At 40.3% G+C, this 16,074-nt stretch overlaps 1 protein-coding gene and 1 long non-coding RNA gene across 3 annotated transcripts in view; one reads left to right on the top strand and one right to left on the bottom strand.

Moving 5' to 3' along the window:
• HTT (huntingtin) overlaps window positions 1-8,992 on the top strand; it is an 83,103-nt gene extending 74,111 nt beyond the window's left edge. For both annotated transcript variants that reach the window (XM_080590565.1, XM_080590564.1), the window contains 6 exons: window positions 123-237; window positions 473-686; window positions 825-930; window positions 2,247-2,409; window positions 3,072-3,232; window positions 3,971-8,992. In XM_080590565.1, coding sequence (XP_080446691.1) covers window positions 123-237; window positions 473-686; window positions 825-930; window positions 2,247-2,409; window positions 3,072-3,232; window positions 3,971-4,184 — 973 coding nt within the window. In that variant the 3' untranslated portion in view covers window positions 4,185-8,992. The remainder of the gene's footprint in view (window positions 1-122; window positions 238-472; window positions 687-824; window positions 931-2,246; window positions 2,410-3,071; window positions 3,233-3,970) is intronic.
• Window positions 8,993-9,016: 24 nt separating this feature from the next.
• On the bottom strand, window positions 9,017-15,560 carry LOC308194550. The gene is made up of 2 exons (XR_013950658.1): window positions 14,895-15,560; window positions 9,017-14,585 (listed from the first exon to the last, which is right to left on the bottom strand). It is a non-coding gene; the product is annotated as an uncharacterized lncRNA (long non-coding RNA).
• Window positions 15,561-16,074: the final 514 nt, after the last annotated feature.

Raw genomic sequence — 16,074 nt, 5'->3', positions numbered from 1 at the left:
TTAAAAACTGCATAAATTTCACGTGGAAAAAATACTTGGTGTTTCTAAGTCTTATTTGTATTGTCTCTGTTTATGACCTAGACAACTTTGATGTGACAACAGTTGTTTTTGCTTATTTACAGTTGTGTGAACGTCCATAACCAACAGCACATCTTAGTAATGTGTGCAGCTGCATTCTATTTGATAGAGAATTATCCACTTGATGTAGGTCCTGAATTCTCTGCAGGAATTATACAGGTATGTGGTAATGCCCCCAGTCAAAGGTGATCATGTAACCCAGGACATTTATAACATAGAGATATTTAACACTTTATTTTTTGTGATAAAGGTTTTTGTTTCATCAGGCTTTCTTAATACCGTGGTCTTTGATGCAGTTCCTCACATGCTAGCTATAATGTTATGTTGCTAGAAGATGATCTAAATACACAAATACACCTCAGAAACAACTAGATGGCTTTTTTATTTATTTCAGATGTGTGGAGTCATGGTGTCTGGAAGTGACGAATCAACGCCATCCATTATTTATCATTGTGTCCTGAGAGGATTGGAACGACTTCTCCTTTCAGAGCAACTTTCTAGGCTGGATAGTGAAACTCTTGTTAAACTGAGTGTTGACAGAGTGAATGTGCAGAGCCCCCACAGAGCGATGGCAGCACTTGGGTTAATGCTGACTTGCATGTACACAGGTATTTATTTATTTTCATACCTTTGTGCTGAGAACTGTTGGCTTACTAGCAGTGCTATTTTTTCAATTGTTTTTGCTGCTAAGGATAAAAAGGTCTTATTTTGGCATTCACATTTTGTAACAAATTATCTTGGTTTAGGAAAGGAAAAAATCAGCCCCAGTCGTTCCACAGATGCAAATCCTGCAGCCCCTGACAGTGAATCTGTGATTGTGGCTATGGAACGCGTATCTGTCCTTTTTGATAGGTGAGAGGATAAAACATGGTAAAATGTGTCCATGGGGCACCAGTGGGGAAATGATTGTTTGGCATTGTCTCATCACTTCTCTGTTTGACAGTTCTAATATTTAATTAATGATATTTCTCTGCTTACCATAGCTTAAAATTGATGCTTCTAGTATACGCGGTAACACTGATGGAATTGCTGAATGCAGCACAAATGTACAGGAATGTAAATGGAAAACAGACGTGTTCTAACTGATACTCTGTTGCACAAACCATAATACTTTATAAATGTATTTCCAGCTCCCTTCAGGTCAAACTCTTGAGTGCTTTTCAGGATGTCTTCTGCATAATCAAGGATATAAATCCAATTTACAGGAAATAATCTTTGAAATCAGTCTTAAGAGTTTAAAACCTCTTTTCCCCTTCCCCCCCCCCCCCCCAAGTGTTGCTCTTTCCAAGGCTGTTAAGTAATTGCAGTGGAAGGGTACAGTAAAATTTCTGTATTCACATGGAACTCATTTAATGGAAGTATTTCAAACCCCCTGTTCTGATCTGACAATCTCATGCTGTGTTAAGTGAGCATAGCACGTTAGATTTTGCATAGTAGTTTGTAGGACAATGATTTATATTTTTTTCAGGTGTTCAGTGTTTTTTCCATAAAACTGGATGAGGGTTTCAGTTCTGCTCTCAGTGAGAACAGAGCTAGAACTGTGCCTGAGTACTTGTGAAAATATCATTCCTAAGAGTTAGCAAAACAAACATGAATACTAGAAGCAGAAAATATGATTATTGCCTACAACAGTTACCACCTTGATCGTGACACATCAACAGATGCAGCCATTATTAGGAAGATTTCCCAATCAGCGTTCATTAGATAAAATTGTCCTTAAAGTGAAATAGCTTTCCTCCTCTGTATGGTGCAGCTTGCTTTTCCTCTGTGATATATTGGTCATTCTGGTGTTGAATGAAAGAGATGCGAAGGTGTTATGAATGGAGAGCAGGGTTCTGCTTATGAATAGTCTTTTCTCTGATAAGTAGCATTAGTGATCTCCCTGTCATTTTTGTTCTTGTTTAGCCTTTTCAGTTTTCCTGTTGTGAAATTGTGTCTGTAAAGCAATTAGAGAGGTTCAAAAGTATGTGCTACTTGAGAAAGAGAAAAACAAAAAAGGGTGTCCGGATGAGGGAATGACTTCTAATTATTTCTAATAGCTTTGGTAGACTACTTTTGCTATATTGTTAGTGTAAGATTAGGTGATGTCTTGAATTATTGCAATTCAATTGAAAAATAACAAGATATTTACTGGAATTAAATCATAAAATGTTGTTTATTGTTTTTAGGATCAGGAAGGGATTTCCTTTTGAAGCTAGAGTAGTGGCCCGGATCCTTCCACAGTTCCTTGATGACTTTTTCCCCCCGCAAGATGTAATGAATAAAGTTATTGGAGAATTTTTATCCAATCAGCAGCCTTACCCGCAATTTATGGCAACAGTAGTTTATAAGGTAATGTTTTTTTTTCCTTAAATGTTTCAGAGGACTTCTAAATAAGTGACAGCCCTTCAGTAGTGGAATATGAGGCACAACTATAATTTTTGTTAGATCTAATAAACTGTTCAGTGGTGACTGAGGTGTGCTACTATGAGCTTTGTGTTCTGGGGGAAATGGAGGGCTAGAATCACCTTCGTAAGGAAAAATAAAGAGAAAGGTAATAGTAGGGATTCTGCTGCTCAGGTTCTTCAGATCTCAGTGAGCCATCCTAGGTCATCTGGGCTTACGAACTCAGCCAGGCTTCTGTGGACTTGTGCTTCTGAGTATTCTGCTCTTCAGCACCTGCTTACTGGACTCATGCATCACTTACGAGCGCATGTGCACACCACATTCAATATATTAAAAATAGAGACACAAAGCAAGTCTTGTGTGTTTTTGTATGCTCACTTCAGTTTGGCACAGATGTCATGAGTCCAGTTGGGTCCTGGCTGACTCTTTGCAGATTCACTTTGTCTGTGTATTGAGTTCATTAATTCTTTAGATTCAGAGTTGTCTCCAGCCATGCAGTTTGTAAATCTCAGAGCTTTGTAGCTGAGGAAAACCTTTACAAGAGAAAATGAACTTTTTCCTATGTCTGTCTGCCATGTCTTTATTCCTGTGTGAAATATTCTTTGCAGGTATTCCAGACACTACATACCACTGGACAGTCCTCAATGGTCCGTGACTGGGTGATGCTGTCTCTGTCTAATTTCACACAAAGAACACCAGTGGCGATGGCCATGTGGAGTCTTTCCTGTTTTTTTGTCAGTGCTTCCACCAGTCAATGGATTTCAGCGATGTATCCTAAACAGACTGAATGTGTGCCACTTTATGGTAAACTTAGTGATTTTGTAAAGCGCATCAGTAGCCTTGGAGGGCAGTAAAAGCACATATTTTAATACACCAAAACAAACAGGCTTATTGTAGCTAGTAGTGATATATATCACTTTGTGCTTTTGGTGCCTGAGATTTCAGGAAAAAAAGAACTTCTAATTAGGTGGTAAGAATGCAGTTACCTAAAACTGCTGTGTGAAGTTCTGTTCCTTATGACTATGCAAGGGTGATTGGGAAGTTCCATGCTTTAAGAGACTTTGAAAAAACTTCACTGGATATCTTTGGATATCTTCAAAAGCTTTGTCCTGTGTCCCTTCTACAAGATAAAATATATATATAAAAAAAAAAGTAATAACGACCAGGCAAAAGAGTAGCCATGTGACATCATTTGAAATTTCCTGATGGCTCCTCATCTCAGCAGTGCTCTTTGGTTACAGGCAGTTGGTACTGCAGTTCTGACTGCACTGTTTCCCCCATTGGATAAAGAAGTAAGACCTCTGGTAGGTTAAAAGGAGTTTGAGAATGAGAAATTGTGTGAAGCTAATGTAGAAATAGGATTTCTGTAGTAGCGGTTTGATTACTACATGATAATATTTTGCACATTTTTGGTGAACTCAAAAAGAGACCATTTCATTGGAGAACAATGTTTAAGTTAGTAGACCATGACCAATTTCTGTCATTATGACCTTAACTTATATCTCAGTCTTCCACATATTATCAGCAGAATGGGAAAACTGGAGCAAGTGGATGTCAACATCTTCTGTCTGGTGGCCATAGACTTCTACCGACATCAGATAGATGAAGAATTAGATCGGAGGGCCTTTCAGTCAGTGTTTGAGGTGGTAGCATCACCAGGAACGCCGTATCATCGCCTACTAACTTGTTTGCAAAATGTCCACAAGGTCACAGCATGTTGAACGTCCTGATGCGTATTGGAGTTGCATGACTAGTGTTGGAATCTGATACGAATTATGGGGAATGCAAGATCGAGAAATGTCTGGGGTTGCATTTGTGATAAATATGGCCAGTTTTTACTTCCAGAATGCATGGAGAAGTGCTCTGCAGCACTGGAAATCACCTGAAAAGCGTAGTGTACTTTTTGTTGTTGTTGTTGACACCAAGCACCTGTGGGTGGGAAGATTTAAGGGATGTTTGGGACTAACCTGAGGCAGATTTACTAACTATAAAATATGAGCAAGTACTATGTGCAAAGTAACTGATAGTACTCTTCTTCCTAATGTTCAGCTGAAGTCACTGTGTTGCAGCTGGTAAGAAACTGACAGAAACACTCTATTATTGCAAGCTGCAGTCATTAGAAAACTTCATAGTTTTATGTACATGTATATACTGTTGTGGAGTACAGAATAGAAATCGTTTCCCAATGTCTCTCCCAAACAAGGAAAAGAGAAAATGGCTTTCATGAGTTACACTTCCAGCATGTAATTCCTCTCTGGACTTTCTTATACCCTGTGGTGTATGTGTTGGTGGTATCGGAGTTGTAGTGCACATACGTAACCACACTTTTTTTCTTTTTTCTTCTCAGGATTTAAAATTTGAGTACGGTATATCAGTAAAAGAAATTTTAACTTAAAATATTTCTATTTCTATATCATGTACAGTATGTAAAATTGTAAGATGTGTGATGCATGAGCTGTGCTGTAATTTGAGATGAACAGAAGCCACGCTACTGAATGTTTTGACATCTGTACTGTCCTCATTTTTTTCCTCGTGCTCAAATTTATGTTCCTTTTGAAAATCCATCTTAATGTACAGATTACATCTTGTTTTGCATCTCATTTTTTTCTTAAAGCGCTTTAAAACTGGAATATGTTGATTTAATTTGTCTTCAGAGACTGGATTAAGGAGGCGTTCTTGTGGTCCACTTGTAGCTTCTTTTCAATTCCTTCATTTTCAGATGTAATGGTGAAAGAGAGGACTAGTTATTTCGGATCAGCCTTTTGTATAGTTAAGAAACTGCTCTTATCTGCTGCACAAGATTTTAAGAGACAACGGTGCAAGCTCCCCAGTAGTCAACAACCATTTGACATTTCCTAAACGAGACCATGGAGTCATCTCGATTCAAACCACTCTTACTTTAAACAAATCTATGCTAGCAGTTGAGAATCGGAAGGCTGCTGTGGTCTACTTTGGGACTGGCTAAGGTGTTAGATTACACAACCTCTTTTATTACTTGTTGTATACATAATGCTTTAGACACACAGTACAACTATCCATGAATTTTAGAACACTCCACAGGGCCAGATTTACCTTTTGCTTACCACACAGGGAACCCCATTGATTCGTAAGCATTACATGGGGAAAATCTAGCATAGCCTTTGTCTTTAGTTGTATTTAATTCTTGACTTATAGAAAAATGATAGCTGGGTTCTCAGTCACGTCCTATATTTAACCTCTCTTCATTTTATTATCACACCTTTTGGTGACACTTGGAAAAACAAGATAGTGTTGTCAGGAGGAGCATGTACTTGTATGTATTTCTGTATATAATGTATATGTTGAAATTATACACGTGACAACATTTAATGTATACAGATGTGTATATTTGTATTTATTAAACCCATGTATTTAAACTAATTCCAATTTAGACCAAAAATTGTTGCTTCTGCCCATTAATTGATTTAAAAGGAATTGTCCACTGGTGTCACTTCCTCTTAGGTAGACAAAAACTGATAACATGGGCAGTAGAAACAACTGTAGACATTGCTGTATTTAGCTCTCTACAAATCTTACTATCTGGAGCAATTATTTCTGCCCTTAGTTGGGTTACTCTTCTTTCTTGGGCCACAGCACTGTGGTGATTTTTAAAAGAAACTGAACACGAGTTCAGAAAAAGGTTTAATAAATAGATACTGTTTGAAAGTTTTGAGTTACATTGGAAATTATCATAATTCTGATAGCAGACTGATCCAAGGCAGTGAGATATAATGCCCTGTGCTTTCATGAAGGGTAGTATAGATCACTCTTCCCTTTTGTAACCACCAATAATCGTTTTGTACTGTAAACCCCCACACCAGTCAGTTTTTGTATGATATATAGTTTAAGTGAAGATATTTTTGTAAGCTATTTTCCAAAATTTAAAATAGATTTTAATATATTTTTTAAGCATCAGGTTAGTCATATCCTCACCAACAGTATATGTTGTGTTACAAACTGTTAAATTCTTCATAATTTTAAGCTCCTCATGATTAACACAGACTAGTTGGTTACTTTACCTTGGCATAACGGGAGCTAGTCCCTGAATAAAACGTTCCAAACCAACCCATTTGGGACTTGCCATAGAATCTTTCCAACCACTGAAAGGAGTACATTGAGCATCTGATGTGACAAAGCCCCTTTTCCTCAAATGGCCTTTAAGCAAGTACTTGCATTACCCAGTTCTACATGAGCTTTAGAGCCGATGCAGTCAGTTCTAACCTCGCAAGGATTCACTGCTAGTAATAACTCCCTTTGTTTTAACCTCTCTTGGAGATTTGTCGTAGTATACCTCCTGAACCGTGTTTCCAAAGTGTCTAAAGAACAGCACCTCCTTTTAGAAATTCCCAGTGACCTGTAGGGAATGTAACTTAAGGGTCTTCCTAGTGGGGGAACGTACACCTGTAGTGCTTCAAATCTAGCATTTCACCTGCGGCACGCTTTTCTGTCTACTTCCTCTAGTTGCTTTCCCTACTGTCCCTTTTCTTGGAGTGAAATCCTACTTAAAATCACTCCTCCCTGCTTCTAGTGACAGGAGCCGATAGATCTGTGATGGGGACTGCAGCAGCAGAACAAAACAGCAGAACAAGGGCCACTAAGAAATACTGGTGTTGGGTTTAAAGAGGGAAAACAAAAAAAACAAGCGCTTGTCCCTTGAGATTGATTTAAAGTGAAGCTTTATTTCACAGACTGCTTTTAACTTGCTGTATACAGCAAGCTACTTCTGAAAACTGGGCTGTTCAGTATTTCATTTGTTTGGCCTTAAGACTTGCATTTGCTGTGCTGACTAACCAAAGCAAAGAATTCCTTCAGTGTGCTCTGCACTGAAACAGACTTCTTTACACCCTTACACGATTAGACATACAGTGTAAATGGGAGCATACTTGAGAAAAAGACTCATTGAAAAGACAGATGAATGTTTAAAATGTCATTTACAACAAGAGTCATCAAAGAATCTACTCAATCCATTGTGTGTCCCTCCTTTAAGAGCTTTGTATACTAGCCCACTTTCTACAAGCTCTTGGGCCAGCTACTCCCTATTCCATTAAAGTTTGGTTTTATTCAGCATGCCTCATCCCTTGCACTGACTGCAAGAGGAGCTGGAAACTACAAAACATTATAAATCAGTTCTTACTGGGGGGATTTGAAGTAGTCTCTTTACTGCTTATGTTCTTTGCCAGTTGAGACTGAATGTGAGTTTATTTAAATCTCTTGAGTATACACTCAGATGTCATTTCTTCCCTAAAGCATTCAGTAAATGATTGTGTTTTACTTTTGCTTTGGTAGGAATGGCTTCTCAGTACCAAGAAGTTGCTTGTTGCCTAAAAGAAATCAGCTATCCGTAAGCACTGAGTAATACATGAATGGATATTGATCAAACGAAGTGGGGAATGAGGGTAACCTTTTGGGTTGAAAGTAATTTGTTAATAATTAGTAGCAGTTTTGCTTTAAGAGCATTCTGTCTTGCCATTCCCCTTTTTAAATGGCTGTTAACTTTATATAGCAGATAAGGAGGTTGTGTCAGAAACACTGCAAAGACAGTTCTCCAAGAGCAGCAGACCTCTTTTTTTCGTCTTACAGTTTTGTGGAGCTGTAATAGCTAAGCATTTACGCTTCCTAAAATAAAAGAAAACTTTAGGGTATAATGAGCAATAAATGTAGCAATAAGCAGTCTAATTAAATTTGGTCATTCAGGATCTTACCCAGTGGTTGAAAGGGATGGGGTGGGAGTAAAAAGGGGACTGGTTCAAGTATGTCCATTGCATAAGGCAGACTTTTTCATGTACAATCCCAACTAAATTTTGCACTAACGATAGAAATCAACGATGTGACAATGATAGGTGCTTTGCTCTTTTATTTTTAAAACAACTTTGGTTAAAAGGATGCAATTGGTGCAAGTTATAAAGGAGCAAAGTACTTTTGTAGTTTTTAGATAGCTTCCTCATTTTAAAGTCAAAAAAAAAAAAAAAAGCAAGCTGCTGTAAGAACTAGAGTAAGCAATGTAGCAAAATTACGGGGAAGTTCAATACGCTAATCTTACCTAACGCTGAGATTTCAGGTGAACTCTTTGTGCATGCTACCTTGAAGTATCCATTGAAAATCTTGAGAATCCCACAGTCATACCCAGGAGAGCTTCTACAGTATGTCAAGTTTAGCTGTGTTCACGTTAACTGGGTATAAATGCTGCAGAGCATTCGTGACGCATGCGCTGCTTTTTGTCATGTGCATTTTGTGTGAGCTTATCATTCACATCAGTCTGTGTGTACATACCATCGAGTCAGATCAACCTGACGGAGGACAAGGTAAAGGCATGTGATGCGCAACACCCTGTGGTGTTGTCTTATTTAGCTTGAGGGCAATGAGAAGCAAAAGCTTGGAGCCCCAACCCAAAAAGCAATTGTACTCAAAGTAAAAAGAAAGCATATAATTTTAGATGTATGTTTAAAAAAAAATGATGAAAATACTGCAATTTGAAACTAAAAGAGAAAATAAAATATAACTATTGCTGTAAGACATTTTTCTCTGTTTATTTGAAAAGAAAAAAAAAAGCTTCTTGTATTCTCACTGTGTATCTTTTCCCCTGTATCTCTCCTTTTCAGCAGCTATCAAATATGGAGTATTTTAAAAGTATGCAGGAATACTTGAACCATCTGCAGCTGTAGGTATGCTTCACAATCACCGAGCTGTTTGCAATAAACAGAAAAGTATCACAGTCGAGCTTCTAATTGTATCTGATAGTCATGCTTGCCAAAACTTCTCTAAGACTTGGAGATCATAAAATGCAAAATTCAAGTGTACAGCTGTATTTCTGAATGAGCATTATTTTTATCTGCAGCAGTCCTATGGGGGAGGTAATGTTACACAGGGGAAGGAAGGGTTTAACTTGCCGAAGCTTGGTTTCCCAGCTGTTAGGCTTTCTGTTGGGCTTGCATCTTAGAGGCAATTTCTGGGTGGTCCTGCTGCTGCGTGCTGGAGGATCCCTCACAGTACTCAGCTCTTCAGAGGCATCTTGTTTTGATTAACTTCGCAGCGCTTGGCTGTTCTTTGGAAATGTTGGAATAAGCTTTAAAGTAGTAGCTTAATGTACAGAGCACGTGCTGGTTTCGTTCTTAGTCAAAATACTCTTACGTGTTTTTTCCTTGTCAGTGTTGGTACCTGGTAGCAAATGATTGGCTGCTCTTGTCAACTCTTATTTTAGCTGTGCAGTCAAGAAACAAAACTGGACTGTGATAAGGTTTTCTTTTGTTTTTGTTTTGTTTTTGTATTTTTTCTTCCCTCAGAGAAGAGTAACAGTTTAATTTTTGAAAAGACTAACTAAAGATGAATTACCATATGCAGGAAGATGAAGCATTGCACTTCTTGGAAGAGTAGAACTCTTTCATTTACTATAACTTTCCAACCTTTCCCCACTACCTCTCCCACACAATCTATCTCCAGGTTTGTCTCTTTTTAGTCGGCACAGCTATAGGAGTATTGCAGCCATCGCTTTGGAATTGGTTTGGCTCCGCCCCAGTAATAAGCCCAAAAGCTTTGATTGCATTTAGAGTTATACCATAATTATACCATGACTTTTGCATAACTGTTTGAAGAGATGAAAAGATTTGTAACTTCTAGGATTGTTAAAGTGTTGGGAGCGAAACATGAATAAGTTTATACAGTGTATGGAATATCTTCTTAGCCAAACCTCTTGTTCTTCTGCTGTACCCATAATGCTGCCTTAATTTTGTTTCTGTTCTTTCCCATGGCATATACATCCAAGTTACAGCAGCATAATCCTCACCCCAGGTGCTGTTTTCAGATCCTTCAAATTGCAAATGTCATGGGTAGATTTCGATCGGGTGCAACCTGATGGTTTCACCTCATTATTTACATTCTGGAGTTCTTTCAGCCAGGCTGCGGCGTTTGGGCTCCAAGCAAAACGCATCCCCGAGGGCTGGGTTTGACTATGCCACAGAAGCCTCCCTACAGAGTTGTGCCAGGTTTAGTTAAAACTTCTGAATAGTGTGTTTTTGCTAACCTAGCTCAGCTTGAATGACGTGCCCTATAAAACTTCAACTCGATGTTTCCCTAATTTGATGTGTCCCCAAATGAGGATCTCTTCTCCTCGAGGAAGGGGAGCCAACTGGGCTTTCATCGCTATCTTGCTTTCAACTGGCTCTAAAATTGAAGTAAGTGCTTCGTCATCCAATGGAAATGCAAGTGGAAAGCTTGCGAACACTTTTTCTTTTCTTGATATATCTTGTTAATGTTGACATTTCAAATACCACCTTTGGCACTTGCGTTAACATCTGTGAAAATAATACAATTCATCTCTAAACTTTTGTTTCAGGCAAGTTTGGACAGATAGGCTTTTAACTGTACTTTGTTCATGCTCTGAAGATTTTTCTTTGCCTTTATAACTGCTTCAAACTACCAATTTTCAGTTTTAACTGAAAGTTGATCCCGGAGAACCGGGAGGTATTTTTTAAGCACTTTTGAGGCATCTGATCCTTACGGCTCTTGGCAATGGGGCTCAGGGTCAGCCCTTCTCCTCCCCCCATCTTTCCTCTGCCTTGACCCCTGGAATAAATATTTCACCAGGCTAATGCTGTAAAATAAAAGTTTTGTCATCAATAGAGTGGTACATGACCGAATAACAGAAGATAAGGAGTGATCCAATGTACCCAGAGGTTATGAAGGAATTGTGGGGCCTGAAGAAGCGAGTCTCTGGAAGGGGGGTGAATAAATCTGCAGCTTTTCAATGCTTACTGTGTTAACCTAAGAAGATTGTTCAGATGTTTCTTAATCGGTACACAAATCAAATGTTTTCACGAGTGACACTTCTATCTATATTTTTCCTTCCTTACTGCTTTTTTAGCTCTCTCTAATCTCACTAAAGCAGTGTGCTTATGTACTGCAGAGTTACTTAAATGTGAGCTTGTGGATGATGCCGGTTTCCATTGCAGCCTGATCTGATAACGTCAGAAATGTGAGAAACGTGAGCTGGCAGCTGGGAAACCTGCAGGCAGCACGAACAGCGAAAGTGAAAGGAAGCTGCTGCTGCTTCGGAAAACATTGTGTGGGACCGAGTTACGTTATCAACGGTACGGCAGAAGCTGAGGTTATGCTGACAGGTTGTTTTTCCAATTCTACCATTGGCCTACTGGGGGGTTTGAGGGCACCCCTTCATGGGAAAAGTACAGCACACTTGAAGTGATTTGAGTTGATTTCTCTCAGATGACTGGTTTAAGCAAACCGGAGTTTCTTGGATCAGAAAAATCCGACCCGCGCATTGTACCTTTGAAAGGAATTACGGTGGTGGTGGTGGAATGCTGCAAGAAGTCACGCTGAGCTATCGGGTTGCACTTGAAAAGATTGCTAGGCCATATGTAGGGGTGAAAATATGAGGAACTCAATTTGTTGCAGTGAGATTTATGGCGTTTAAGGTTCTTTTGCATTTTTCTGATGGGCTGAATACCATCAAAGTAGTTATTCATTATTAACTTCTTGGTGAGTTCTGGCTCCCCTTTGTATACTCTGCTTTTGTTCCCGGTTTGACTACATTAACTCTAGATGAAACGTAAGTGCCAATCCTGAATTAATGATGGTTAACTGTATTGTTCTCTGTAGCTTTATTTCATGAAAAAAATCCCAGAAAAGGAGAGCAAATTTGATTATTACTTCATGTGTAGTCCGTCATGCTTTTGTGACTATAAAATCTCACAGAGTAATTTTGGAAGCCGAGTGCCATAAAGAAGAGTTTACCCCTAAATGGGATATTTTGAAGAGAGTTTCAAAGCTTGTCATGAAAGGTGGGCATTCATTCGAATGAGAATGATCGAAGAGTCGACGTTTTTAGCAGGACTGAAAAAGAGGTGGTGATGAGGATTGTGTGACATGCTATTTTTTTTCTTACACCTTTTAGAGAAAAGCAATGAGTTTTTAATGAAAAAAAATATACAACCAATCCCTACCCTCAAGTAATTAAATGGTCAATTGCTGTCTGTTGGATGTCATTACTTCTGCATGCAGCTTTCGTGTGGATAGAAATGTTCAGGGCAGTTTGTGGACCTCGGAGATGAGCGGTCCTCAAGCCCAAGCAGCTGTGGGACACCCAAGGACAGGGAGGCACTGGTGGCACTGCCAGGGGCATGGCAGGACAGAGCCAGGCTGACAGCTCCTAGGCTGCTGGCAGCCCTCAAGGTGAAGAGGGGTCAGGAAATGGCTCTGTGCTATCCAGCTGCAAGCTCCAAGCCAGGGACAAAGGGCTGGCAGGGAGAGGTGACTCACAGAGTGCTTCAGTAGCTTTGTTATTAGGCATGTGCTGGGCCCCGCTTGTTCTGCTTCTTACTATCTTCTTATTCTTCATCTTCTCTGGCTGTGTATTCTGCCTGAAGATGTTTCCTGAGCGTTTTTCCATTTTGCTCCCAGCTTTCCCATTTGGTTTTCTCTGGCTGATGGGTATTTACAGAGCAGCAAGGAAAGGAAAAACATTTTTAAATCAGTGAGCTGTGACGGCAACGCGAAGGAAGGTTGCAGAACCCGAAACTGCTTCTGAATAGTGTTTTTTACACTTATAATTAGACTTTAACTTCTGTTCCTTTATATTGTATTATAAAAAGAATAAATAGTTTATTTGTGCTTTGAACTACAGTTTTCCCTGTAAATTACTACTCCAGAGTCAGCCAGAACCATCTTTCTTCTTTCTGTACTGCTGCCTTTCATCTAACTAAGTTAAGCAAGTGTGGTTTTTTCCCTCCTGACAACCATGAAAGTGAAATTTTTGGGTTTTTTTTCCTCTTTTTTTTTTTTTTTTCCTAGTAATGGTTGCATCCACTTTTATTGCTGCACTTTCTCTAGGGACAGTTTGATGTTTTGAGTTTTCAGAGGTAATATTCTTGGATTATTTTGTTTCTCAATCACGTTCCAGAAAGTCACTTTCCTGAAAAGCTGTTATTTTGAGTTATAACCCTGTGATGTTCAGTGTACTCTACGTTGTTTTATCAGAGACTTGTTGTTTCTGGATTTGTGCACTGACCTGTTGTTACTATGTTATATATACGTATGTATGGACGTATGGCTGGAGATCAGTTGTAAAAACTGGCATAGGACAGCTAAACGCTTAGGTTGGGTAGTGCTTAGCAGCCTTGCTGTCGGGTAAATCATTATGAAAGAGTTTTCATAGGATGAAGACAGCTCCTGTCCAAAGTGCTTTTTGGGAAAGGGATAGTTCCTTAGTTCTGTGATATGATTTGGTCTTGGTCCTTGAGCTTTTCATCTGTCAGCCCCATGTAAATACAGTTGTCCAAGGGCTGAACACAGCCCTGAGAGCTGTTTTCTCCATGCAGTGCTCTCTTTTTCCCTCTTCCCTCCATAGCATGCACTCTTACAGCTCCATTCATCTCCTTTATCTCTTTTTTTTTTTATGCTGCCTACCTGAAAGAGGAGGAGGGTTGCAGCCTCTGGCTGGTGTCCACATTGGTGACAACCCCTGAACTTCAGCTGAGGTGAGAGAAAGCATAGAACAGAGGATCTTCAGGTATTTAAGGAGACCTGGAAGCATAAAAGGAGGAAGAGGCTTCACCTGGTGAAGGTGAGGGAAAGATAAAGGGCAAGGTGGTGGAGAAAGACAAGTTTGGAGCTGATGGAGAGGACAGGGACACAAACTGCTGTGTTTGAAACTGGGTCACAGAATCGTTGAGGTCGAAAGGGACCCCTGGAGACAGTCCGTCCAGCTCTTTGCTTAAAGCAGACCAACAAGAGCAGGCTGCTGGCTCACGGTTAACCTGTTCGCCAGGGCCCCAGCTCTCCTCCTGCAAAGCTGCTTTCCAGCCAGTCAGCCCCAGTGTGTACTCATGTGTGAGATGAATCCTCTGCAGTTGGACGACATTGCTGAACTTCAGGAGGTACCGGCTGACCTGTTTATCTGGCCTGCTGAGGCCCCAGTGGATGGCAGCATGCCCACCCGGTGCACCAGCCACCTTACCCAGTTTGTATCATCCGAAAACTTGCCGAGGGTGTGCTCTGCCCATCACGCAGGTCCGTACTGAAGATGTTGAACAGTACTGGGCATAGTGTTAACCCCTGGGAGGGACTGGGATCCTCTCGGTGTGTCTGATGACAACCTGAAACAAAAGATCAGAACAAAAGTTTTCTCTGCTACCTTAAGTATTCACTGGTATGCTGACCTAATGCTCCTGGACAATAAGATGAGACACGTCCATGAGCATCCTTTTCCTCCTGTCTTCCCAGTCATGTAAGAACTTTGGTGTCTGGGAAGTCTCCAGACACCAATTGCAATGCAAGTCAGGCTATGTCAAAATAAAATAATAATAATAAAAAATGTAAAGATTTTATCATGAGCCTTCACACGTGTTTTATTAGAATAATTTTGCAGCCATCCCTTCTCCACCAAGCGTGGTACTAGGTCCTACCTGAGCTTTGGTTCTCCATTGCCTCCACGCCGGCACCCACTAGTGCTCGCGCAGCCGCTGCCTTTCAGACGTGGGGAGGGAGCTGCTGCTGCTGGGGGACCCCTCCTGGCAGAGAAAAACCTCGATTCGCAGCTAGGCTCTGAAGTGATCTCTTCCCCTTGCAAAGGCTTTTGTAGCTTTTTCACTTGACTTTGAGCACTCCTTTCCCCTCCCGATGCTCAGCTTTGACTTTCTTCTCCTTATCTGTCGCTGGAGAGTAATTGTCGCTTTCATGAGGACCTTGCTTTAACCTTGAGCAGCGGTTCCTGTGGCACCTGATGTGCATTATGTACTATATATACTGATGAAAGAGCGAGGTACAGTCCTAATGTCTTCCTTGAAGTTTTCCTTTTCTAATCTGTTTCGAGGACTCCTTTCAGATGGGACCTGAAAGCTTTCCCAATTATTCTAAAACTCCTTGTGATTTTTTTTTTTTTACTTGAAATGTAGACTTATATTTAGAATAGCAGGGCAAAAAAGCAATCATGGTCTTAAAGGGCTGAAGCAGCAATACCCAAGCTGTTATCAGCTGCTGTTATCTGCCCTTTGGTTTGGGTTTAAATGCCAAATGGGTGTTTCTTTATTAGGTGCTTACAGAGCCTTTAATTGTGATGGATGCCCATGTAGGTTCTGCGCTGTTTTTGTTTGTTTGTTTTCCCAGCGTGGGATATCTTGCAGGAGAAAGGCAGAAATATTTGTGAGAATACTGATGGGGAGGGCTGCAACTGGATTGCGCACTGGAGAAGGAGGGCTCTCATTTTGGGGCTTGGTTGAGGAGAGGAGTGTGTTCAGTCAGAAGAATAAAACTGCAGGGCTGCTCCTCAGCTGATGCCTTTCTGTGCTTGTGCCAGTGGCAGGCATGAGCTGGCTGCAGCAGGTAGATGCCATCAGAAATTAAGAACGACTTTGTGAGCAGACGGGATGGCGAAGGCTCCTGGGCTCTCTGCCTTGGCTGGACGTGTATGGAAAGAAACGGGTGCTGAAGCTGGGCTTTATTCAGCTTACAGGAGGAAAACTACAACACTGCCAGACATGAATAAAAAGGAAAAGCAAAATAACAGTGGATGGGTATTACATTAAGGGTAATGAACAATACGCATTCTCTAGCAGGATTAGGACAGGAACAGGAACAGGCTTGCCA

This window comes from Anser brachyrhynchus (genome assembly GCF_964034855.1).
Source record: "Anser brachyrhynchus genome assembly, chromosome: 4".
In the NCBI taxonomy this organism is placed as follows: domain Eukaryota; kingdom Metazoa; phylum Chordata; class Aves; order Anseriformes; family Anatidae; genus Anser; species Anser brachyrhynchus.
Note: the sequence above shows the minus strand (reverse complement) of the source record. Positions and strands in the feature narration are given on the sequence as shown.